General features: G+C 57.6%; 13 protein-coding genes across 13 annotated transcripts in view; 8 read left to right on the top strand and 5 right to left on the bottom strand.

The window, feature by feature from the left end:
* Positions 1–342: 342 nt before the first annotated feature.
* SPRG_07724 (hypothetical protein) lies at positions 343–2,494 on the top strand (the record flags this gene model as incomplete). The annotated part of the gene is made up of 7 exons (XM_012346999.1): positions 343–432; positions 481–625; positions 675–993; positions 1,041–1,473; positions 1,523–1,752; positions 1,801–2,021; positions 2,077–2,494. 7 exons carry the CDS (start codon positions 343–345, stop codon positions 2,469–2,471), a joined length of 1,833 nt encoding a protein of 610 aa, XP_012202389.1. The 3' UTR covers positions 2,472–2,494.
* A 515-nt stretch (positions 2,495–3,009) lies between these two features.
* Positions 3,010–3,526, top strand: SPRG_07723 (hypothetical protein). Its single transcript, XM_012346998.1, has 2 exons — positions 3,010–3,184; positions 3,235–3,526. The coding sequence occupies exons 1-2, from the start codon at positions 3,024–3,026 to the stop codon at positions 3,479–3,481; spliced, it is 408 nt and encodes a 135-aa protein (XP_012202388.1). The 5' UTR covers positions 3,010–3,023; the 3' UTR covers positions 3,482–3,526.
* Positions 3,485–5,649, bottom strand: SPRG_07722 (hypothetical protein). Its single transcript, XM_012346997.1, has 6 exons — positions 5,518–5,649; positions 4,699–5,468; positions 4,544–4,644; positions 4,348–4,489; positions 4,057–4,290; positions 3,485–4,003 (listed from the first exon to the last, which is right to left on the bottom strand). Exons 1-6 carry the CDS (start codon positions 5,597–5,599, stop codon positions 3,563–3,565), a joined length of 1,770 nt encoding a protein of 589 aa, XP_012202387.1. The 5' UTR covers positions 5,600–5,649; the 3' UTR covers positions 3,485–3,562.
* A 76-nt stretch (positions 5,650–5,725) lies between these two features.
* Positions 5,726–6,925, top strand: SPRG_07721 (hypothetical protein; the record flags this gene model as incomplete). The annotated part of the gene is made up of 6 exons (XM_012346996.1): positions 5,726–5,828; positions 5,894–6,039; positions 6,104–6,383; positions 6,431–6,517; positions 6,570–6,684; positions 6,731–6,925. Exons 1-6 carry the CDS (start codon positions 5,818–5,820, stop codon positions 6,923–6,925), a joined length of 834 nt encoding a protein of 277 aa, XP_012202386.1. The 5' UTR covers positions 5,726–5,817.
* A 7-nt stretch (positions 6,926–6,932) lies between these two features.
* On the bottom strand, positions 6,933–7,428 carry SPRG_07720 (hypothetical protein). The gene has a single exon (XM_012346995.1). It carries the CDS (start codon positions 7,387–7,389, stop codon positions 6,985–6,987), a length of 405 nt encoding a protein of 134 aa, XP_012202385.1. The 5' UTR covers positions 7,390–7,428; the 3' UTR covers positions 6,933–6,984.
* A 335-nt stretch (positions 7,429–7,763) lies between these two features.
* Positions 7,764–9,083, top strand: SPRG_07719 (hypothetical protein; the record flags this gene model as incomplete). The annotated part of the gene is made up of 7 exons (XM_012346994.1): positions 7,764–7,961; positions 8,012–8,139; positions 8,192–8,342; positions 8,394–8,468; positions 8,517–8,576; positions 8,629–8,720; positions 8,768–9,083. 7 exons carry the CDS (start codon positions 7,764–7,766, stop codon positions 9,081–9,083), a joined length of 1,020 nt encoding a protein of 339 aa, XP_012202384.1.
* Positions 9,084–9,199: 116 nt separating this feature from the next.
* SPRG_07718 (hypothetical protein) lies at positions 9,200–10,632 on the bottom strand (the record flags this gene model as incomplete). Its single annotated transcript, XM_012346993.1, has 5 exons — positions 9,200–9,412; positions 9,476–9,673; positions 9,719–9,907; positions 9,956–10,050; positions 10,092–10,632. 5 exons carry the CDS (start codon positions 10,630–10,632, stop codon positions 9,296–9,298), a joined length of 1,140 nt encoding a protein of 379 aa, XP_012202383.1. The 3' UTR covers positions 9,200–9,295.
* A 970-nt stretch (positions 10,633–11,602) lies between these two features.
* Positions 11,603–14,437, top strand: SPRG_07717 (TKL protein kinase; the record flags this gene model as incomplete). Its single annotated transcript, XM_012346992.1, has 18 exons — positions 11,603–11,617; positions 11,668–11,796; positions 11,843–11,915; positions 11,963–12,011; positions 12,061–12,123; positions 12,173–12,238; positions 12,285–12,350; positions 12,401–12,463; positions 12,512–12,580; positions 12,636–12,805; positions 12,854–13,031; positions 13,083–13,185; positions 13,235–13,331; positions 13,382–13,472; positions 13,535–13,808; positions 13,854–13,937; positions 13,987–14,107; positions 14,158–14,437. The coding sequence occupies 18 exons, from the start codon at positions 11,603–11,605 to the stop codon at positions 14,346–14,348; spliced, it is 1,902 nt and encodes a 633-aa protein (XP_012202382.1). The 3' UTR covers positions 14,349–14,437.
* A 902-nt stretch (positions 14,438–15,339) lies between these two features.
* Positions 15,340–15,612, top strand: SPRG_20442 (hypothetical protein; the record flags this gene model as incomplete). Its single annotated transcript, XM_012347026.1, has 2 exons — positions 15,340–15,372; positions 15,418–15,612. The coding sequence occupies 2 exons, from the start codon at positions 15,340–15,342 to the stop codon at positions 15,610–15,612; spliced, it is 228 nt and encodes a 75-aa protein (XP_012202416.1).
* A 300-nt stretch (positions 15,613–15,912) lies between these two features.
* On the bottom strand, positions 15,913–17,365 carry SPRG_07716 (hypothetical protein; the record flags this gene model as incomplete). The annotated part of the gene is made up of 5 exons (XM_012346991.1): positions 15,913–16,163; positions 16,211–16,358; positions 16,414–16,492; positions 16,548–16,867; positions 16,925–17,365. 5 exons carry the CDS (start codon positions 17,363–17,365, stop codon positions 15,913–15,915), a joined length of 1,239 nt encoding a protein of 412 aa, XP_012202381.1.
* A 3,107-nt stretch (positions 17,366–20,472) lies between these two features.
* On the top strand, positions 20,473–21,956 carry SPRG_07715 (hypothetical protein). Its single transcript, XM_012346990.1, has one exon. The coding sequence runs from the start codon at positions 20,504–20,506 to the stop codon at positions 21,854–21,856; it is 1,353 nt and encodes a 450-aa protein (XP_012202380.1). The 5' UTR covers positions 20,473–20,503; the 3' UTR covers positions 21,857–21,956.
* Positions 21,957–22,230: 274 nt separating this feature from the next.
* On the top strand, positions 22,231–23,299 carry SPRG_07714 (hypothetical protein; the record flags this gene model as incomplete). The annotated part of the gene is made up of 4 exons (XM_012346989.1): positions 22,231–22,344; positions 22,390–22,984; positions 23,030–23,067; positions 23,126–23,299. The coding sequence occupies 4 exons, from the start codon at positions 22,231–22,233 to the stop codon at positions 23,297–23,299; spliced, it is 921 nt and encodes a 306-aa protein (XP_012202379.1).
* A 300-nt stretch (positions 23,300–23,599) lies between these two features.
* SPRG_22205 (hypothetical protein) overlaps positions 23,600–23,700 on the bottom strand; it is a gene marked incomplete at both ends in the record, with an annotated part of 3,109 nt that continues 3,008 nt past the window's right edge. The window contains one exon of the mRNA XM_012347028.1: positions 23,600–23,648. Coding sequence (XP_012202418.1) covers positions 23,600–23,648 — 49 coding nt within the window. The remainder of the gene's footprint in view (positions 23,649–23,700) is intronic.

The raw sequence follows: 23,700 nt of genomic DNA, 5'->3' as shown, positions 1-23,700 counted from the left end.
TTGCGACGCCTTGACCCGGTGCAGGCCGAGATCTCGGCGCCTTGTCAAGGGCTTCGATACTTGGGTGGTGGCCAGCCTGCCGTTATATGCACCGTCACCTTAACGATCACAGCGCAGGCAATGACACGCGATCGAGCAACCCCATACCAAGCAAAGGAGCTGGTGTACGTAGAGCCCCCTATGACGTTTGCGGCTCCCGTCTCGTGTTGCGATTCTCAATGACCGCGTCCATTTTGTGTGGAAATAAGTAGCTTTTTGAGTTTCGCCGTGTAACCGCATCCGGATAGCGTGGCGGAAGACGATCCATGTCGTGCCATTCGACATCTTGCGCCGTCGCACGCCATGCGCCTCGTCCTCGCCGTCTCCGCGCTGCTTCTCGACGCTGTCGCCAGCGCCAAAGACCGCTGCACGGCCATCCTCGTGGGCGCGCAGGTACATACGCATCATGCTCGTGCGTAGTGACTCACAGAGCCATGGCAGGCGTCGACCTCCGGCTCGCCCATGACGACCCACAGCAACGACTGCCCGGACTGCGACTTTCGCCTCGCCAAGATCCCTGCCATAGAATACGAGGCCGGCGCGATGCGGCCGGTCTTTGCTCCGACGTCGCAGTACCCACGCTACGGTACAGTCCATCGCGATGCAAATCGAGAGCTCTCATCCGCCATGCCCAGTGGGAAGCGATCGCGGGCCCGTGTACGCACCCGAAAAGCTGGATGACCGCTTTTACGACTGGACCGCGTCGCAGCCGATTGGTCAGATTCCGCAAGTGAACGCCACGTACGGGTACCTCGAAGGCGTCTACGGCATCATGAACGAGCGCCAGCTCGCGATGGGCGAGAGCACATGCGGTGCGCGGTTCGTGTCGCGGCCCATCTCGGACGGCGGGCTCGCGCTCCTCGACATTACCGAGCTCGGCCGCATCGCGCTCGAGCGGACAACGACGGCGCGGGATGCTATTCTGCTCATGGGTCGCCTCGCCGAGACCTACGGGTGTGCAGTCATGCCTAGTACAGCTCTGTACGAGTGTGGTTGTATAGGTACTATGGCTCGGACTGGGACACCGACGACGCATATGCGAGCGCCGGCGAAGCGCTCACGATCACCGACACGACCGAGGCCTGGATGTTTCACATTTTGCCGGACGACACGGGCGCGTCCGCGCTCTGGGCTGCACAGCGCGTGCCAAGCAACCACATTGCGGTGGTTGCCAACGAGTTTGTACTGCGGGAAATCCACTTTGACGACGCAGACAACTTTCTCTCGTCGTCCAACCTCCGCGACGTCGCGGCGCGCAGCGGGTTGTGGGAGCCGACCTTGCCATTCGACTTTACAAAAGCGTTTGCGTACACAGAGTCGACCTCGGATGCGTCGACGCGCCGCGTGTGGCGTGTCTTCAACCTCGCCGACCCGTCCAACGCGCTGAGCCCGTTCACGGACTTGTACGCAAGCAACTATCCGCTCTCGATTCAAGTAACGATACCCTTGACCGCATGTCTTCTCAAGCAAGTATGGCTCGTAGCCGGCAAGTCCGCTCTCCGCCCACGACCTCATGGCTTTTCAGCGCGACCACTTTGAAGGCACGGCCTTCGACTTGACCCAGGGACCGGCCGCCGGTCCCTTTGGCGACCCAGAGCGCTACAGCACGGCACAGAGCGGCGGCCGCTTTGAGCGCAGCATCGCCGTGGCCGCGTCCACGTACTCGTTTGTCGCGGTGCCGACGGCCACGTCGCAAGCCCTCGGGCTTCTCTGGTGCGTCGGCGATTCCTTTCCGAGAGGGTTTCTTAGCGCAAAACTTAGGTTTGGCGCCTATGCGCCGGACGCCAACACGTACATCCCGCTGCATGTCCGCATCTCAGAGGTGCCGGCGCTTTTAAGCCAAGGCTCGCTGCGGGCGTTTGACTTGAACGTCACCTTTTGGCTCCACGCGGTCCTGGGCAACTACGCGGCTCGCTACTACAAGTTTGCGCACCCCGTGATTGCCGAGACGCAGGGCGCGCTCGAGTCGGCCATGCGCTCGAGTAGGACGACACCACAAAAGTGTTGAAATCCTCGCGGCTCATATTGCTAGTGTAGCGCTCAAGGACGTCGACCGTGTGGCGCCGGCGCTGCGAGATCTCCAGGGCGACGACGCCATGGTGGCATACTTGACGACCAACGCCGACGTGGCTGTAACGCAAGCCCACGACGTCTTCTTGGCGCTTTTCACGAGCGTCGTCACGCGCTTCCACGACGGCTACGTCATGGCCAACGCGACAAGCGAGCACTTGAGCGCCACGCCGATGGGGTACCCCGACTGGTACCTCAAGAGCGTCGGGTACTACGACCCGCTCGGCGGTGCCAGTGCATCGTCCGTCGGCGCGATCGTGTTTCTCGTCCTCGTCGTCATCATCGCGCTCAGCGTCGGTGCCGGCTTTTACGTCGGCCGCGTCCGCGCTGCCAAGAAGCGCGGGTATGCTTACATTCAATAAACCACTCGAGAATGACGACACACATTGCATCCATGTATTTGCTAGCTGCAGGTCACATACAGACGTGACAGAAGCGTCGTCAAGACCCAACGAGGGTCATCGCATCTGGTGGTGACGCAAGGAGCGGAACGACGGAGCGGCGATGCTAGGCTTGTCGCAGAGTCTCGTGCAAAGGATGAACTCTGCCCCCACGGCTCGTAGACAGCCCATACGCCCCTCGACGGCGAGGCTTTATCCAGGAGAAGCGTACCTGGTTTGTACCCTCACTCGTCTCGCTAGGCCAACACGAGGGCCCAGCCAAAGCGCCTTATGAACCCTACACACCATACCTGATTGAACATCATGCTGGCAGTGCGCTCGTACGGTCGAAGGAAGGGAGCTGGAAGCAGCTGTAGGCAGCAAGCGCGGCGAGCCGACGTCGCCACACCTAACGGCAAGCCTGACGTGGCAAGCCCTAGCCCCGATCTCGTGTTTAAAACCGATGCAATGTGTTTTATTCACTGCAACTGGCGGTGATTGGGCCACGTAGTATTGTATTGCGTCATCGCGAGCATGGCGGACGAAGCCGAAGTCGAGTCGTTCGGGCCGCCCGAGCCCGTCGCGCCGTGGAACTGGTCCAGCATCCCGGACTACGGTCCCGTGCAGCAGTTCCAGCACGTCGCCGCCTTCCTCCTCATTGGCGTCAGCATGACGCTCGTGTACGAGTACACCACGTACACTCTCCATACCTCTGTGCTCGACCGCGGTCTCACGCATGGCGTAGGTACTTTGACCAAGTCTCGCGCGAGTTTGCTTACCCGCTCATCTGGTTGGCCATCTTCTTTCGGCTCCTCGCGCACCTCTCGCCGCGCGAGCTCAGCGAAGAGGACGAGATCGCGGCCCGCGAAAAGGCCGAGCAGATCGCGTTCAAGAAGCGCCTCGCCGCGCTCGCCAGCGAAGACGACGAGAACGACGACGAGACGGCGCCAACGACTGCCGATGACGCTTTGCACGCCAAGAAGCAGCAATAATTCCTGCCATCCGATCACACATATATCGATTGCTGCATTCTTGTCCTTATTAGGTCGTACTCGTTCTTCTAAATGAGACGCTTAGCCGCGCAGCCAGCCAAAGAGGCCACCGCCCGACGACGTCTTCGGGTTGAGCTCGTCGATGCGCGCTTGGAGGTCCGGAAACGCGAGCTCGCTGCCCGCAATGTCGAAGAGCAGCGGCTTGGGCGGAATCGCCACCATCGACGGCGGCAGCTTGACCACGTCGTGGGCGCGGGCGCGGGCGCCGCTGTTGTACTCGTGCTGGCGCTCGAGCAAGCTCTTGACACCGTCGTCGTTGACGTCGAGCTTCTCGAGCGTCTCGCGGACGGCGTCGGTCGAGCCATGCAAGAAGGCGCTTGCATTCACGCGCGCAGTCGCGCCAAGCACCTGCGGGCGCAGCTCTTCAAGCAGCGAGACCACGTCGGCGTCCGAGGTCGGCATGGCGTCGGCGAGCACAAAATTGGTCTTGGCCAGCTCGAACAGCGCCATCGCTTCCGGGTACTAGAGGCAAACATATATGTTGTTGTCGAGCGATATACCGAGCGATGGCCTACCTTCTTGCCCGCGAGGTACATTTGCGCCACATAGTTGGCGCGCATCGCGGCGAGGAGTGGCGAGAGCAGCGCAAACTTGGTGCGGAAGAGGTCGTGCGACTCGGCGCCGGGCAGCGCCTTCATGTCCGCAATGTTCTGCAGCAACATTTCGAGGATGTGGATCATGTCGCCGGGCGACCGGTCGACGCCAAGCCGCGCCTTGAGCTGCTGCATGAGCGTCAAGTTGCGCTGGGCCTACAGGATAGATAGCCGTCGGGTCCGCGTCTCATTGGAGAGATGGTGTGAATATACCGTGTGCACTTGCTTGAGGAAGCGCGTGTACTCTTCCAAGGCCGCAATGTTGTCCCGCTGCGCTTCGGCCATAAAGCCGCTCTTCATCGCGTCTGTCTTGGTGCGTTCGTTGCCGAGCTGGCGCAGAATGTTGTCGTATGCGCTAGTCGATTTCCATGATGCGATCGAACCGACGAGAAGAGATGAATGGGTCTACCCAAAGAGCGCCACGTAGATCGCATCCCGCTTCTTCTCGGTGAGGTCTGTCTTTGCGAGCTTGGCGAGGTGTTCGTCCGGGCGCACCATGGCCACCGAGAGCTACGATGACACGAGTCGTAGATGAGGATCCTCTTGTAGCATCGCTGGGCGTACGTCGTCGGATGGAATCGCGACCGCGCGGCCGTTCCACGTGATCTGCGCCATCGTCTTGGCCTTCGTCTTGGCTTCGGCGTGGAAGACCTGGTCAATCTTGGACTGCAGGAGCGCCGACGTCGTCGACTCGCGGAGCTCGTGGAGCAGCTCGGCCGACGCGCCGCCCGATGCCATGTTGAGGTTGTACTCGCAGTAGCGCATGAACGGACTAATCTCTTCGAGGATCTGGTGCACGAGGTCCTGCTGGACCGACGTCCCGACCTTGGCGAGTTCCGTGTAGATGCGCTGCGCGGTCGTAAACTTCTCGAGCGCCAGCTTCCACTCCTCCTTGTAGAGCGCGAGGTTGCCGGCCATGTACGACGCATACGCCTCGGCTTCCAGGCTCGTGCGGGCGTCCGCGCGCTCCGAGCAGAGCGCGACGAGCTTGTCGGACCACGCGACGGCCTTCTTGAGGCGGCCCATGAGATGGAACTTGATGCGGCTGCTCGCCTCATCGCCGTTCTCTTCCTTGTCGTTGCGCTCATCCTCGCGCAGCTGCATCGCGTAGCTCCAAGCGCGCTCCGAGTGGTACAGCGGCAGCATCAAGTGGCGCACCTCGGCGGCGTTCGCCGGCGTGACCTCCTTGGCGACAAAGCCCTTGCCCTTGCCGTGCGTGAACTTGAGACCCTTGCGCAGGCGACGCAGGCGGCGCGCGCAATGCTGGCGGTAGCGCGAGTAGTCGCCGAAGCGCAGGCCATTCTGCTGCTGGCTAAACTTGATCGTCTCAAGGACTACACAGCGCATGAGCTTGGTCGGAAGAGCATCATGGCGGTGACGTACTCGGCAACGAGAGCGGAACGTTGGAGATGACCTTGGTCGCCGGCGCGGCCGACGCGCTCACCTTCTTGTCCTTCTTCCCCATGATGATGACTTCGTGTTTTGGCCAAGGACTGCCGATTGCGACCTGTTTCGATGCGATTGGCTAAAATGATTTGAATTTCCACCAATTTAGCACCAATGGCATCCACGCTATTTTCGAATCCGCAATGAAGCGACGGGGAGACCGGGGTGACATGGGCGCCGAGGACAAGCGCTCGAAGCTCGCAACAAGCAAAGCCGCAGACGCTGGAAAAGACAAGGATGCTCTGCGCGTAGGCAACTTCAAGAAGCAAGTTTGCATCTGCCATCCGTCCTCTTCGTCAACGGTATCCTTTAGGTACTACGCCTTTCGCTGGGGCAACGGTGCGATCGAGGGCAAGCTCGAAGAAGACTCGCGCCTTGCCATCTTCCAGCGCGAGTGGTTTGAAGGCAAGAAGGCCCTCGACATTGGCTGCAACTCGGGCGACTTTACGCTTGAAGTGGGTACGTCTCGCATCATGGTCCAATCCTTGTCGTCCATGTTGGCCTCATGCGTCGATCTGCGCAGCGCGTCGCTTTGCCCCGGCGTTCATCATGGGCATCGACTGCGACGCCGACCTCATCACACAAGCACGCACGACGCTCAAGGAGTACATTTCCAAGCTGGCTGTCACCGAAGCCTTCCGCGAAGTGCAGAAAGACCATGGGCGCAAGGACGAGCATCACCGCGATGATGCAGACAACGACGACGACGAAGAGCTCCCGCTCTCCTTTCGTCTATGGAAGCCACCGGCGTCGACGCAGCCCAGCGTGGATCCACTGCCCAACATTGGCAGTTTTGCCTCGGGGCATGTCCTCCTCCGTCCTAAGCACGACCCACTTACGCGCGCTGTAGGGTGCGCTTCCCGTACAACGTGGTCTTCAAGCGAGAAAACATTGCGACCGACGTGCACACGGGCAAAGACTATGACGTCATCACGTGGTAGCCTTGCGCGTTGCCTTGACAAAGTGGCTGTAAGGAGCGTGGTGCGTAGTCTGAGCGTCACGAAATGGATCCACCTGTACCATGGCGACGCTGGCATCCAGCAGCTCTTCCACCTGGCGTACGCGCTGCTCTTGCCAGGCGGGTACTTTATCTTGGAGCCCCAGGTATGCATCGTTCGCAGGCAAGGTCTTGAGCATTTTGTTGGCGTAGAAATGGAAGTCGTATCACAACCGCAGGGACACGAACGAGACGACGCGGGCTCACTACGACAGCATTGCGCTGCGCCCGTCGGCCTTCTCGACGTACTTGCTCGAGACGGTCGGGTTTCGCTCCATGACGCTGCTCAAGGTCTGCAGTACGTCGGCGCATGGCTTTCGCCGCCCCGTGTACCTCTACCAAAAGTAGACAGCATATGAGAATGGTGCATTCTTAATAGTTAAGCAATTAGAGAGTTGTCTACCTGCCTAGCGTCGCACGGGACCCTTGCGCACCATCGCGCCAGTCGGGCCGCGCTGGCTGTTGCCAAGGCCAATGTGCGCGCCGCCGCCGAGCCCCAGCGCTGGAATCGAGCCTTTGTGCTTCTTCCATAGCTTGACGCGTTTGAAGAATGGCGCGTGCTTGAGCATGTCTGGGAAGATGATGAAGAGGATCTGCGACCCGCGCAGGTACACTTGGTCGCAGTGCGATTGCATGCCACGGATATCGGTCCGGTACGCGTCCTTGAGCACGCAGTTCATGTTGTCCTCCGTCTCGTCGAGGAAGCCGCGGTAGAGATCGCCGTTCTTGAGCTCGACCGTCACGATCGTACCTTCGCCATCATGGAGCAGGATCGTCGGGATACCCACGCCACGCTTCCCCGTCACCGCCATGGTCCGTTCGTTCTTGGCTTGCTGGAATGGAAGGCCGCACCTAGCCGAAATCGTTCGTCAAAGGCCATTGGTCAAAATACATGGCTTTTGGCCAATCTAAAGTGGGTTCGATCTTTCGGCATCTGCCACTTTGCCATTTGAATGCCACGTCTGTGGCACGGAAGAAGCGAACGACCGATCAAGCGACGTTCTCCTATAGACGACCCTACTCATGTACTCTCGATCATAAATTACAATGATTCCACAAGCTGTGACGTGCTTGCACGAGCATGCGGGTGTTTGCACAAGCAGCACACTCGTGGAGACTCCCAGCTAAATTCGGCATACCGACCTCGAAATGCCGAAAATTGTCACACTCGCACTCTAGCGCCATCATGGAGAAGTACAACCGCTGGTCCGACTTGACGACCGGGATCAACCCGTTCGTGCCTCCGCCCCACAAGCTTCCATCCAACGTTGTCCTGCGCTGGGGCCAGCTCCTCGTCGGTGGCGTCGTCGCGCTCGCCCGCTGGGTCCTCCTCCTCCCACTGCTGTTGCTCTGGTCGCTCCTCGAGCTCATTGCGCTGCTCCTCGTGCGACTTCCATCCGCATGGCCTCTTGTGCTCACACGCGCCGATGCTAGGGCTACGTTCCGCTACTTGGCCGGCTTGTCCATCGGGTCGTCGACTGGGTCTGCGTCGGTCTCATCCTTGTCGTGACGACCATGTTTGTCAAGGAGGAAGATGCCAACGTCCGCCGCCTGGGCCTGCTGTACGCTTGGACGTCATCACCTTCATGCGCTCATGGACTCGTGGATACGTAGCCCGCCTGGCTCCAAGGCGCCGTCGCTTCGCCGCGTCGCGGCTGGCGACCTCGTTGTGTGCAACCACTCGAGCGTCTTTGACGTGCTCTACCTCGCCTTCCGCTACTCGCCGACGTTTGTGTTTCCGTGCGAAAAGGAAAGCAGCGCCAAGGTAAGCCTATCCGTTCGGCATATATCTTTGAACTCATGGGGTCTCGCGCAGGGCCTCGTGCAATCGTGCACTATCTTTGGCGCGCTTCGCCAGACCATGTCGCCGCCGTTGAGCTCGCTGTCGTCGGTACGACCTCTCTTCCTTGACCCGCCATCTCATGCCCTGTGCACGAAGCCCGTCAAGCTTGCCGATGTCCTTGGCCGCGCGTCGGGTCCTGTCGTCGTCTTCGCCGAGGTACCGATGACCGCCGCCTTCTTTTGATCGTCCAGGCGCTGAGCGAAAACAGGGGACGCGGAGCAACGGCAAGGCGGTCTTGCCCTTCCACGTGGATCTGACCGCGCTGCCGACCTCGACGCGCATCCATATCGTAGCGATTCGGTATGGATGCGCCATGTCTTGTAGGGCATTTTCATCCATGTTTGCAGGTACGAGTACAAGAACATTGCGCCAACGCACACGTGTGGCTCGGCGCTTCTCCAGCTCTGCCGCGTCTTTTCGCATGTCTACCACGCGATGAAGATCATGCACTTGCCGGCCGAGTACGTCACGGACGCATCTGCGGTGCGCGCGCTCTTGGCGTCGATGCTGCGCACGAAAGCGATTGACGTGAGCTGCGCCGACTTTGTCTCGTTCAACAAGTACTGGCAGCACGTCAACGGCGGCGGCCGCGAACCCGCGTCCAACTTTACCACGCGCAAGGCACCGCACGAGCACGCGCAGTGGAAGGCAAAGGAGACGTAGCCATCGCCGCACGTACGACTCGCCCGTCATCTCGTTCGTCTCGTGGCCGGTACGAGCAAGATGCGTGCGAGAATAGTAGCCCAGTGCTAGGTCGTCAATCAAAGCCATGCACAACACGGGTCTAAGTAGTTCGATTTGGCACAAAATGGTATATCGGTCGAGCTCTGCATGTACGTAGTATCGTGCGAGCGTGGATCGGCAGACGGGGGCGTTTAGTGCAGCTTCATCGCGAGCTCGTACGCGCTGATCGCGAGCTCGGCGGCGATCAGAATAATAATATACCACTCCATGCGCGTGCCCTTGTACGAACTGAGCACTTCGAGGAAGAACTACGGAGTCATCGAACCACCATGAGGATGAGCTTTGAGGGCAATTGAATGAATCTTATGCACCTTGGTGTTGTGCTGGATGAGCTCGAGCTTGAAGTTGAGGTTGTTGAAGCGCTCGCTGAGCTCAAACTCTTCAAGGAGCGTCTCCCACATGTTGTGGTAGCGCGTGTGGGTCCATGCCGCGTCGCCCGGCCGCTTGCGGTCAATGACGCGCAGCTTGCTCACGAGGTCGATGAGCAGCGTATTGTTGGTCGCGACAATCTACGTTCTTATAGAAGTCGGTTCGCCGGCAACACACAGACGTACCTGGAAGAGCTTGCGGTGCTGCTCCTTCTCGGTCGTCTCGGCGCCCGACCACGAGAGACCAAAGAGCGCGGTCTGCGGTCCCTTCTTCTCGACGAGCGTGTTGAGCTTCTCAAACTCGGCCAAGATGGCTTCGACCTGACGCTCGTAGTGCTCAAGAGCCACGGTCTGCGCCAAGACACCGGCAATGACCTAGACATCCTGTCAGTCGAGTGAGGGCAGATCGCATCGCGATTGAACCTGGATGTTGACGTGGTCGATCTCCTGCACGCGAATGTTGTTCTCCTTGAGCTCGCTCCACCCCTTCTGCGTCGGGTCGGCGACAAGCAGCAGCTCTTCGTCATGGCCGCGCATCTCAAAGGCGTCGCTGCAGTACTCTTGGCGTGCTTGATGAGCGTCGTCGTGAGCGAGTCGTCGCAGTTGAAGAAGACGACGGCGCCGTAGTCAAAGTAGACGACCCACTTGTCCTTGGCGCGGCGCGACGGAATCTCCGGGTTCTCGGGAAGCGCTGCGCTCGGCGGGAGTTCGGGCGGGAACGTCGACGCCGACGTCTTGACCGAGTTGTTCAGGTGCGCAATCCATGGGTTGGGCGCGTTGTCGTTGCCGCTGCTGAGGCGCAGCACGACCGAGTCCTTGTACAAGTAGTGGCTCACCTTGAAGCGGTCCGTGTAGAGTCGCTGAAAGAGCGAGACGATGTCCATCTTGCGCGCCAAGTGCACGGCGCGGATCGGCATGTGCTCGGCCTTGCGCTTCCGCTTGCGCTCTTCTTCGGCCATGGCCTGCGCGATCGTCTGCGAGACGTCGGTCGCATCAACCGCAGCAGCAGACCGCGGCAGGCTCGAGGCCGACCGGGCGAAGCTCGGCGTCGGCCGGCCCAGGAGGTGCTTGCTCGTCGAGAGGAGGCCACGGCGCAGCATGTGATCCTCGGACGTCGACTGAAAATAATGGTGTGCCACAAGTTGTGCTTGGATTTGAATGCTATACAAACCACGATACAAATAAAATCGCAATCTTTTAAAACATGAATTCCTAGAGGTCCTGCAGCATTTGATATACCACGCGAAGCTGATTGGTTCGTGCAATCGACGCCTGGCGCCGGACACCAGGGCCGCACCTCGCCGACAAGTGCTCTTGGTAAAGTGGACGTGCAGAATTGATGCCTAGTCGACTGCTGCTTATACCACGCTTAGAACCTGCTACCGGTCGTGACTGCTCACCTTGACCTGTGTTGGCAAAACCAATCGCGGGTCCTGCCATACTAGTACATCAAGTTGAGGCAGGCAGTATTACTTGTCCTTGCTCCATTTTGTCGGGATTGGAATTCCCAGAGTACATTGCATTTTTCAAAATGACAAAACGTCGACGTCGTCAATCGCGGGAACCGAATTTGCCAAGTTCATGGCGGACTCTGACGACGGCATGGTCAAGTTAAAGAGACGTCAATGCCTCGAAAGGAGCTACACCAGGAATGTCCGTGCGATCGCGTACGTACGCGCGAGATCCAATCGTTGTTTGTGGGTCGAGTGGTAGAAGCAAGAGTACGGTACATCAATTCAATTCATGCACTCTAGAAGCCTCGATAACGTCAATATTTCCCGCGCGAATCAACGACGACCGAGGACGACTCCTGCCGCCCATGAAAAATATTACTTTCAATTCCGGCAAATGGGACTGTACTCATCCTTGATTGGATTGCACCTTAAACACTGCTATGCACTGCACAGAGAGCTTGCACAGAGCAGAAAGTCGGCGTTGGACTTGTCAGCGGCCATTTGGTTTGGAAAATGCGGGAATTTCAGCGCGCCTGCTGCAATCTGATTGGTCAAAAGAAGATGAAAAGGTCGACCTCGCCACTTTCAATTGCCGACGCAAGCGACGCTACCTTCCATGCTCGGACGACTCGTACGGCGACATGGTCCTCGACGAGTCTGGTAGACATTGGGTATGTGTAGGCTGCGCTCAGCCTCGGCGCCAACGCAGTCCTTGGCGCCTGCCCGTACCAGAACTACGCGTCCACGTTCACGGTCAGCTACTGTGTGCAGCCCGATGCGATTCTCTGCATTGTCGACAGCAACTGCAAGGTACCTTGGATCATGCAGCCTCGATGCGATGCATGTGGTCTTGTAGCCGACGGTGATGTACACGAAGAAGATGGACGTCTTCAAGGACTCGACGTTGACCGACCAAATCATCATCAAAGGTAGGGTTGGCGCGAGCGTCCCCACGCTCATGCGGTTCTTATGGTAGACAAGGCGCAGTACCTCGCACAGCTCCCGCGACTTAGCAACACTTACATGTACGACGTCTACTCGAGTCCCATGGCAGCACTCTTACACCCCTGGTAGTCAATTCTTTGGCTCGGTGCGCGAGGTTGGCGACTTGTCCAACGACTCGATGGTCGCGCTGCTGTATGCTCTCATACATGCACGTCTTGGCTAAACTCTGACGCGGTCGTAGGGACTTTCAAGGCAACCCTGGCATCGACCTCTCCAAGGCTGCATTTCCATCGTCGATGACCCGCTTGTATCCACGCCTCATTTTCGTCGCGTCTCCTCATGAGGCTGGGTAGGTCGCTTGCGCAGTGCCAGCTCTCGACGCTTCCGACAACGGTCCCGTACGGCCAGCTCTCGGAATTGTACGTTTCGATTCCCCAAAAGTGACGAATCGAATCGTGTTTTTGTGTAGCTATGGGTGGGACAACAACTTTACGTCGCTCGACAATATCGATTTCCGCAACGCGGTCGAAATGTAGGACGTCCACCGGAGCTGGACATGTACTGATACATTGATATGTAGCAAATTCAACAGCTGTCCGCGCCTGACGACGTTCAACAACGTGTCGGTCTCGAATCGACTGAGCAAATTGTACGACGTTGCATCATTTCCACTTTTGAACCACGAATTTCTCACCTTCTTGAAGCTACTTTGACGACTCGAATTTCACAACATTTCTCGTGGACCAGCCAACCTATACGGCGCTGCAGTCCGTCCCGACGTTTGCTGTCGGCGGCATCGATGTCTCGGCTTCGTGCAAAGCGCCCAACACCATCCAACCGCTCAAGACCAAGTACTCGGTGTGCGTCATGCCAGGTATCCACGTCCAACCAGAATCACACTCAGTTCTGATTGGTGATGCAGCGTCAACACCGACGATGGCGCCAATCTCGTCGGCGCCCGGGACATCGACACCGGCCGTGACGTCATCGACGACGCAGACGGCGTGGATTGTGGGGGCGACGCTCGGGGCTGTCGCCGTCGTTGGGCTGTGCGTCGCCGCCTTGGTGTGCTTTCGCCGCAAGCGCCGCGCGGCTAATCCGTATGCTGAATGTTCGAGACACGGCAGCGATGATGACGTTTCTTTCCATAGGGCGACGGAATCAACTATCAACCGAAGCTACGGGCGCACGGAAACGATGGCGGGGGACACGTCGTCGACGGGACACATGGTCAGCGCCGCCTTCAACATGGAGGTCTCCGCCTTTTGCTATCCGCGAGGAATGCCCATTTGGATATGGCTAGGACCTCGAGCTGCTTCGACTCGACGAACGCGCCCTCGTGAAACTTCAGTCGATTGCCAAAGGCGCGTACGGGGAAGTCTACCGCGGCGAGTACAAAGGTGTGTAGTATCAACTTATCCACCCTAGACCTAACCCAATACGATTATAGGACAAGAGGTTGCGATCAAGTGCATGCTCCAAGGCAAGAACTCCCGCGACGACATCCTCAGCCTCATTGACGAAATCAAGCTCACGGCCAAGTACATCATCTCGTCCAACATGCAGCGTTACATGCCTCGCTCACACCTTGGACTTGCATTAGGCTCGACTGCCCGTACGTTGTCCAGACGATCGGTGCGAGCTGGCGCGTCCCGTCCGAGCTGCAGATGGTCCTCGAGTGGATGGACCGCGGTGACCTCAAGAGCGTACTGGAAAAGACCAAGCCGAATGTGCCCGGCGGCGTCTCGACGACGTTTCCGTGGGAAGAAAAGTTTCAGACCATGCTTGCGATCGCCGACGGTCTCGTCTATCTGCACTCGCTCGACGTCATCCACCGCGACCTCAAGTCCCGCAACGTGCTCATGGACTCGCAAAAGGTTTCATGTGATTCTAGAGTGTTGACTCTCAACAGTGGAGAATAGGGCACCAAGCTCACCGACTTTGGCGCGTCGCGCGAAGTGACGACCGAGACGATGACGATCGGTGTCGGCACCTACCGCTGGATGGTACTCCTACGACGACTCGGTAGATGCGCAGTATATCTCGATTCTGTAGGCGCCCGAGATCCTCCAGGACAACCACTACACGACGGCGGCCGACATTTATTCGTTCGGGATGGTCATCTCGGAGCTCAACACGCACTTCATTCCGTACTCGGACATGCGCAACGACAAGGGTACGCATCTACTCTTCGTATCAACGTATCAAGTCGGACATGGCGTGTAGGCAATGCGCTGGTGGACACGGCGATCATGAGTCGCGTGATCCAAGGCACGATCCAGCCGACGTTTACGGCGTCGATCCCGTCGTGGGTGCGGACGCTGGCGCTAGAGTGCCTCCGGCCGCATCCCGAAGACCGGCCGAGCGCGACTCTTGTTGCGCACACGATCCGGCAGCAGCTCAAGGTCGGCCTGTAGTCGACCAGTGTACACAATGCAAGCGTGCTTGCTTTCATGGAAGCCTTTTTTGATGGCAACAAACGTGACAAGCACACTGTTGAGTCGTGCTCAATCACTGTAGACTGTGCGAATTGGTGGTGCACAGAGGTCGATTAACGTCACATTCATGGATCTTCAGGGCGAGCTTAGCAGCACGGCGGCGACCAGCACTAATTACTGCGCTTGTCTGCCGGCCGCCTAGTGGTTGGGGCCGATCTATCCGATGGGTATCGTAATAATTTTAAAGCAAAAGGCCGATGGTGCCGTGGTTTTTTTCGATACAGAGAAAATAAATCCGTGTGGAGAGGGGATGATAACCGCATGAGACGCAATATTAACCTTTAATAATCGTGAAACGCTCTCAACGTTTTATGTTACAGGTTGATCTCCCCAAGGGTATAATAATTAATCGAGCCAAGTAGTTAACGAATTGAGGATGTTTATGAGACCGCTTAAATATCGAAAAGAAGGATATCCCCAAGCTTGGAAGAAGGATTTCCAGCAAGCTTGGTAGGCTTGCACTGCAACCGCTCTTGCACTGTAACCGCTGTGAATGAAACGAATGCGATGCGCGTGTACTAAAACAGCTTGATCGATGTTCTTCGACAAGAGGGACAAGAAGCGCAAGTCCAACCCCACGTACGAGGAGCAGCGAAGGGCCCACGAGCTCAAACATGGGCCTATCTCTCCGATAAACATGGCTGCCCTCGAGGAGGCATACAAGAGCCGCCAAAGGGTCCGAAAGGCGCGCAAGCCCAAGCCAGGGCCTGTCATCTCCGAAGAAGGTATGAACGTCTGGCGCGCTTCTCGTGAAGCCGACTACGTACGCAAACACGGTGTAGCCGCCGCCGTCCGTCACGGTGACGCTGAAAAGGCACGCAATCAGTATCTGAGCTGCCCGCCCGCAGCAAGTGCGCAAGGCGGTGTTCCAGGTTGCGGAAAAAGGCAGAAGACGAACGCGCAGCGCGAAATGCCTAAATTGGGGGGAGCAGTGCGCCCACCGGTAGGATCTTTGTGTGTTAATTCCCGTTGGCCACGCTCATTGTAGTTGTCGGTAAAAGAGGAAGAGATGGGTCATTTTCCTCATCGTCTCGACCACGCATGCGCGCGCTCGACCGGTCCCCTGACCAGAGAAGTGCGAGCCGAGTCGACCAAAGCGAGCCCGCGCAGCTCTCTTTGGGATCAGATCGTCGCCAATGACGAGATTGCGCACGCGACTGGCTTCGTAGAAAGATACGAGTAACGTCAGAGGACTTGAATGGGACCCGCGCTTCTCGCTCGTGCTCACGCTGCCCACCTGATTGTGCCAAAAAAAATCACGTAGGGAAGGACGCTGCTTGGCGCGGGGGTTGTAGCTACTACCTACTACCTATCACTCGTCCCTGGCTTGGCGCCTGGTACTCTTGGCAAAGCCAAAAACGCTGGTCTTCGAGCAGGTGTATATCCTGTATTTCCAATTTGAGCTAAGAGAGTTTAAAGCCAACCACCGAGTAGTATATCAAAAATACCCTTAAAATTGTAGCTAATAGCAAAATCTCTAGATCTACTCGATGGCGCTGTGGGCGGCGAGTCGCTCGCGCATTTTCTCGACCATTTGCCGCTGGGTCTCGATGCCAAGCTGGAGTCGTGTCAGCTGCGCGCCCATCTCTGCATCGCGCGTCGCTATCAGCGCGCGCTCTTCGTCGCTGCTGTCGTCACCCACATCATCGGACGTCTCGTGACTCTCATTCTCGCTCGACTGCTGCGTCTCGTGCGAGTCGCGGGGCGAGGCCGCGTTGTCGGACGGTGCTAACCCTACCCCCATTACATGAGACATGTCAACAAGTTGAGGGAGCAAGTACGGCGCTGAGAGGGCGCACTAGTGGACGACCGGTACGTCCGCGCCTGGAGAAAGCAGCGTTTGCAAAACTCTTCGGGGGTCGCCTTCATGTTGCCGTCTGGCAACGTGAGGACGCGTGGAATCGTCACGACACACTTGCCACACATGCTCTACATCTCGGCTCATGAGGCGATTGAGCAATTTTGGCTATGTATGGAGTCGTACGTCTCGGCAGCCCCAGCACTCGTGGCGGGCGCGGAGACCGCGGAACGACGCAGCGCACGACGAGCAAGCGCCCGATTTTCTACCAAATTTTGAAAATCCCGAAATCCGTCATAAAATCATGAAAAATGACGCACCGCGGGAGCGAGACGGGCTTGGTCGCGGCCACGTGCTCGAGAAGGCGCTTCTGCTGCAAGTAGCGCGCATTGTCGTCGCTAATGTGGCTGTAGTTCATCGCTGTCTTGTTGAAGACGAGCGCAGGCATGTTGCCGAGCGGATTGGCTTGGAGCAACTGGACCGACTCGACGCTTCCGTCCGCTGCCTCGGTGTACACCATGATGGCCTTGATGTAGAACCGTGTCGCGTCGTCAAAGGGCGGCACTTCATCGAAATCCATCGACTCGCGCACACAGTAGACGCCGCGGTGGCCGCGCTTATTGACAAACGACCCTGTACACTAAATACAGAGATGGAGTCGCGATACAGATAGGAGAGAGATAGGAGGGAGAAGTACCTCTATATACGTCGTGTCGCGGGGCTCAAAGACACCGTTGAGTGGCATACTCATCTTCTTGTAGCGAACGCCAAAGTGCAAGAAGGGATCCTCTGGCGTTCGCTCTTTTGTGACGTTGAGGACGCGCGCGTCGAGCATGTTTTCACCGTAAAAGAGCGTCTGCTGGAGGCGAAAGTCGGCCTCCGTCTCGACGTAGACGAGCTCGATGTAGTCGTCGAGGCTCATGCCGGCGTCGCTGATGACCATAAAGTCCCGGTACGCCGACGTCGCGTTCTTGCGAGAGAGCACTCTTGATGTTGGCGACTCGCGCGCGAGCTTGTACCCGGCATGGTAGGCGTCAATGAGACGCGTCTCGGGCGAGCTCTCGGTGACTTCCGCGATGAGCGACCGCAGGCGGGCGTCGATCGCGGCGGCTTTGGCCGACGGCAGCTGGACCAACATTGAGTGACCGTGTAGAAAACAGCAAAGTCCACACTGGGAAGCAGGGATGCGAATGATTGACGCAGCAGGTGACGTGCGCCAGCATCTGATCGGCGGCCCGGCTGAAAAAGCGCGCGTCCACCTTCGACTTTCGACTACGCTACGCTTACACTATTTCGAGTGTGACAAGCACTGTCGCCACGGATCTCATCTTATACACTGTCTGTCTTGAAGCACTGTTTTGTACACGCACGGCCGATAATGATACCAACGACGCTTGCATGCACACTGCGTAAGCGATTCGATCGATTCGATCGCATGGGCCGTGGACATCAGCTGTGACTGGTGTGATCTGAGCACAGATCCGCCTGTCGCGAGGTGAGCGGTTCGGACAGCAACAGACACCATGGTTCTCCCGCGAGATGCACCTCTCTCGAGTGTTCTTTTCCCTTAAAAACGTGTCATAGACCAAAGGCGCATCATTTTACAGCCTGTGTGTGGAGCACGAATGAATTGGTACAACGCATACAACCTATAAAAAAGCAATGTACTAGAGCCGTTGAAGGCTCGAGCTATAGACCTTGGGGATCGTTGGCTGGCGTCGTCGCTCTTGCACGAGTAGCCAAATCAACTAGAATAGACGTCTCTTTTGCTGACAACGAAACAGTGTATTGTTGACGTGATCACACTATTTAGCGCGAGGACACACGAAATCACTTCGAACTTCGAGTCATGTCGACCCCGTGAGCCGGCAACATGATACGGCTGCAATGAGCCATCGGCAGTGCACGACGATGCAGCTGATCACGGATAGCGACTGCACCAGCGTAGACGTGTCACGGGATGTGTTCAATGGGCTCCTTCTATTTGCTATCTACAAGACGCAAAACTCTCCTGCCTGCATTGTCATAACGTAGGATTTCGAGGATGTTTGAAACGCTTGTGGACCTTCCACGCGCGAGTTATCTCAGCGCTGGGTGCCAGAGTCCCGCTCCTTCTGCATCGCAATGAAGCCAATTGAAGGAGGTACGCAAGGTGAAGGCGCCAATGCAAGCGCTCCGTGTAATTGCAGCACAAAATAAAAAATACCAACGGATCACCGCGCATAGCACGTATAGGAGCCGAGTCGGCTCCGTATCCCTGACCCGAAAGAGAAAACTGCAGTCCAGCGGAAATCTAAAATGCCAGAGCGGGTTGAAGGGAGTTGCCGATGAGACCTTTGTGTGGAAGCACATCGTACTGGCAGGCTTTTTGGTCGATGCGGGAAAGCGTCTTTGCCTCCCGCGCAAAACGGCAGGCTCCAACCAGAGTCCACGCGTGAAAGTCGAGCGTCACGCTACAACTTTGTGGACTGTGTGCGCTACGACCTCGATTTGATGCGTGTCCTAAGCGTGTGTGATGCTTTTGATTGAGAAGCCAGCGAACTCGAGTTCACATCGTCGATACTGATTTCAATATTGTGTGTTATAGGTTTCGTTTGAAACACACATGACGGCTTGCACTCCTCTGTCGGGTGGTCCGAGTACAGGACCCTACGTCGTTATTTTATGCTCTTTGGCGTGTTAGAGTGTTAAAAACGACCTCGAGCGAGCTACCCCTCGGCGAGTGGGGTCCACCACGGAATGGATCTCTCCGTATTACGCAGCTCACTCCCAACGACCAAGTGCTGGTGCCAACTCCCACGCATTCAGGCGTAGCTCTACGTAGGCGAAGTCGTTGAGTTAGTTTTTGCCACTTCGATTTCAACGCAAACACTGATTGATTGTGTGTCATGGTCGATTATAGGGGTCATATATTGCTGCTCAAAGTAAATTTAAGCTAAAGTGTGAGCCGCAATTTGGTCAACTTTGACAAAGTTGCCTAAAACGGAACGCGCAATCGTTTTTGAGGTGCCCGCATATTCAGCGATTGTAAGCGTACAAGACGATGCGCAACCTTCTTTCAGGCGCGTTAGAGCAGAACGAACAGTTGTCCTCGTCACAAGCGAGCTAACTGTGACGGAAGCGTCTACACCTGGTAGCCACCAATATCAACGACACGTCTACAGTCTTCTAGGCATCTTTCACCCGAACACGCTCGGCGACGTCGCGCTCTACAAGCGCTGCAACAGCGTCCCGCTGAGCGAGATCGTCGCCCGCCAACGCTGGAGCCTGCTGGGTCACGTGCTGCGCCTGGAGAAAGACGTCCCTGCCAACATTGCCGCTGCCCGCTTCTTTGCCGCTCCCGAGGCGCCCCGTTTTTTAGGCCGCACCAAGATCACGTTGCCGATCGTCCTGCACCGCGACCTCCAGTCGTTGACGCCGCCTCAGTCGCTGGCGTCTCTCGAGGACCTCAACCAACTGCGTAGCTTTGCCGCCGATCGCGACGCCTGGAAGGAATCCACGGAGCTTGTCATCATGGGCCTCACCCGCGGCCACAAACGCCCCCGCGCGACTACAGAAGAGCAAGATGCACCCCCGCGCCGCCGCCTGCGCAGCCACGGCCCGGTGACCGAATGAAGAAGAAGGAGATTGCTAGTCTCTACGTATGCGAACTCTTTGTAACAACGAAGATAACGCGAAACACGTTCATATATATATATACGTCTACAGTCTACAGTACCGGAATATAGAAGAATGTTTGTGCAGTACGCCGACTCTCGTACCCTGCCTCTTCTGAGATTGCACTTTGGTTCGTCGGCGGTCGTGCGTCCAACAAACAAGCAGACTCCCCGACAACAGTCGCGTTCTCGAGCAGCGGTGAGATCGTCAACGCATGCCGTTTATACCGCACACTTTACAGATACGTGTGTTGTTGCAGCGTCAAGTTTGTGTATGGCATCCAGTACAGTCTTCGTGGGCCATACGTGTCATGAGAATGGACCTCCTTAACGTCCACACACTTCACCCCTTCTAAAACTTCAGAGAACGTCCCCGTGGCCGCTTTGGCAGCCTACGAATCACACCACATGCCGCAATGATACACCATCGAGCGGTATAACGCCATGGTATAACGCAAACGTACGTACACCAGAACTGAGCGAACACATCGGTAATGCAAACCCTGCGGCAGAGGGCTCGTCCTCGTCTTCAACAGCAACCACATGGCGTCTACCTTCAACGTCACCACCAAACGCTTCATCCTCTACATTTTCCATTCGACCTCTTCTCTCACAGGACTATGGTCGTCTACCGCGCCATGGACGAGACCCCGACGCCCAAGAAGACATGGACGCGCACGATCTTGACGTCGCTGACGTTTTGGATCGTTCTCGGCACGGTCATTGGCATCCTCATCGGCCAGTTCGCACCGGCGTTCGCCAAGGACGCGGCGCCGATGGCCCAGATCTTCCTGCGTCCGATCCAGTTCATCGTGTTTCCACTCGTCTTTTCGTCGCTCATTGTCGGTATCGCCGGCAACAACGACCTCAAGCAACTCGGCCGCCTCTCGCTCAAGTCGTTCATCTACTTTGAGATCGTGACAACGCTGGCGCTCATTGTGGGTCTCCTCGCCGTCAACTTTGTCAAGCCCGGTGCGGCTGGCATCACCAAGAAGGGCAACTACACGGGGTCGCCCTCGTCGACGTTCACGTTTGCGCACTGGATCAACCACTTGACGCCCAAGACATGGGGGGAGATGATGGGCGGCTCGGGCAGCTCGGAGCTCCTCCAGGTGCTCGTCGCGTCGATCCTCGTCGGTGTTGCGACCGCGCAGACGCACGGCCACCACAAGCAAGTGCTGCTCGAGCTCGCGACCGCGGTCATGGAGATGATGTTCAAGTTTGTCGACATTGTCATCTGGACGGCGCCGCTCGGTGTCTGCTTCGCGGTGGCCAACGCCATTGGCGCCAACGGCGTCGGTGCGCTTGCGAGCCTCGGCGCACTCGTCGCGACAGTGTACGGCACGCTGGTGGTGTTTATCGTGGTCGTCTTTGGCCCCATCTTCCTCCTCTGCAAGATCAACCCGGTCGAGTTCCTCAACGCGATGCGCGAGCCGCTCGTGATTGCGTACACAACCGCCACGTCGGAAGCGGCGCTGCCCAAAGTGTTCGAGTGCCTCGCCCGCTTCGGTGTCTCGCCGCACATTTCGGCGTTCGTTGTCCCTTTTGGCTACTCGTTCAACCTCGACGGGTCGACCTTGTACCTCTCGCTCGCGGCCGTCTTTTGCGCCCAAGCTGCTGGCATTGACAAGAGCCTCGGCGAGCAGGTCACGATGGTGCTCATGCTCATGATCTCGTCCAAGGGTGTCGCCGGCGTCCGGTCGGCCAGTATCATCGTGCTTGCGTCGACAGTCGACCAGTTCAACATCCCGAGCTGGCCCGTGGCGTTGCTGCTCGGCGCGGATTGGCTCATGGACATGGCCCGTACGTTCACCAACGTTTTTGGCAACTGCCTCGCGTCCGTCGTCATGGCCAAGCTCGAGGGTGAGTTCCGCAAGGACGGCTGGGAGAAGAACTTGGAGTCTGAGATCGACGAGAGCGAGGCCAGCGCTGCCAAGGAGCACGCCAAAGTCCTTGAAGACGGGGTTCACTAAGCCACGATGGATGAATGTGAAATATGTATAACGTAATGAATATGTTTCTACTTCGACCAAGTCCTCGAAATTTTTGAGAACTCGGACGATGCAAACCTCCTACGACCCATAGCCCGTCCCTGAGAGGGCTATGAACAAAAGAGACAAATCATCGTACGTTGTATGCAAAGCCGTCCCCATTTCGATCAGTTGCCTCAACAGAACCGGAGATCCAATCCTCGCTCGCTGGTGCTGCCACGTTTGAACTTGGTCCGCATAACCTCTTGAATACAATATTCACTTGGACATTCAAATATCAAGTGCATCACTACCTCTATTAATGCATATTCGCGACCGTGCTTCTTCGGGTCGAAATTCGGCTTGATCGCAGCAGGATGCTCATGAAACCAACCGCGGGCCGGCCGCAGCGCGCAGCGACGTCGCGATCGGCCGTCGTCCTCGGCCATCAGTATGCGCTCGAGGCCGAAGAGTATGCTTCTTCCGGACATGTAAGCTTCCTCGCCAGTACGTGCATCTCATGGTGTACTCTGTAGCTCGACCGCGCCGAGCAGCTCGAGCAGTTGGCGAGCCAATGTTACCTTCGCGCCCTTGATGACATTGGCGCTGACGACGTCAAGACGCGCGCTGCGCTCAAGCTCATTGCGGAGAACCACGAGCAGCGCGCCGTGCGGTGGCAGATGGCGCTCGCGCCAGACGCGGCGCCCCGCCCGTCGTTTCCACCACCTCCGTCGACGACGACGTCCGCAGCGCCGTTTGTCCCAGCGCCCACCTCGGCCAAGAGCGAGACATCATCAAGCGCGCCACCCAGCGCCACGTCCATGCGCGAGGCAGCGTCCGAGATGGAGGACCTCTTTGAGCGGCTGAAAGCGCTCGGCCTTCCGGGCTATGCTACGAACGGCGGAGCGCGGCCAACGTCCAAGCAGTACCTGAGCTCGGACCTCGGCGACTCGTTCTGTCTCTTGCCGACGGGGAATGCGCGCATGCCACTCGTGTCCCGTGTCGACGGCGAGACGACGCTCAAGGCCGCGATCGGCAACCGCAACAAGAACCACCGCGAGCGGTACTTGAGCCAGCTCTCGACCGCGCCGTCATCGCGCCTCTCGATCCCGAGTCCCATCAAAGAAGATGGTAGCCACTTGCATCATCACCATAGCATCATCGTGACGGTTGTAGAAATCATGCCGTCGCCGGAGAAGCCGCCCCATCATGATGTACTACTAGTTGTTTCATTTGGTGCAAATGGGTCCTAAGAGCACATACTATGCGTAGGACGACGGGCTCTCGTCGTCACCGTCGACAGATGCCATGGAGCATCTCCGGGCCGCGCTGGCGACGCACAAGCACGAAATCGCGCGCCTCACCCACACCGTCAAGACGCTCAGCAGCGAGAACGCCAAGCTGCGTCAGGTGCGCGGCTTGACGACGATGCATTTCGCAGTGTAACTTGGGATACAGGATGCCCAGAGCACCGAGGGATTGGCCGACGAAAACAAGCGATTGACGCAGACCATGGAGAGCTTCAAACTCGAGTACAACCAAAAGGTACGTACATGTATGATACGACGCCGCATCTCCAACCTGACGTCTTGACTAGTTTGCCGTGCTGAAGCGCGCGCTGGAAGAGTGGCGTCGCCAGCAGCAACGCCAAGACGCCAAGCCATCCCCCATGTACTACTGCTTGCTTCTTTCTATATGGATTGTAGCTCATGGATGCACCATCGATCGGACAGAGACGTGGAAGACTCACCGCTCGTCGCTGAGCTCCGTGCCGAGCTGGACGCAGCGCAGCGCACTGCCCAAGAAAAGGTCGTGCTGCGTTTCTTGCCTCGTATCTCACTGTAGAG

The sequence above is a fragment of the Saprolegnia parasitica genome, assembly GCF_000151545.1.
Source record: "Saprolegnia parasitica CBS 223.65 unplaced genomic scaffold supercont2.32, whole genome shotgun sequence".
Classification (NCBI taxonomy): Eukaryota; Oomycota; class Saprolegniomycetes; order Saprolegniales; family Saprolegniaceae; genus Saprolegnia; species Saprolegnia parasitica.
This window is presented reverse-complemented; position numbering and strand designations above follow the sequence as displayed.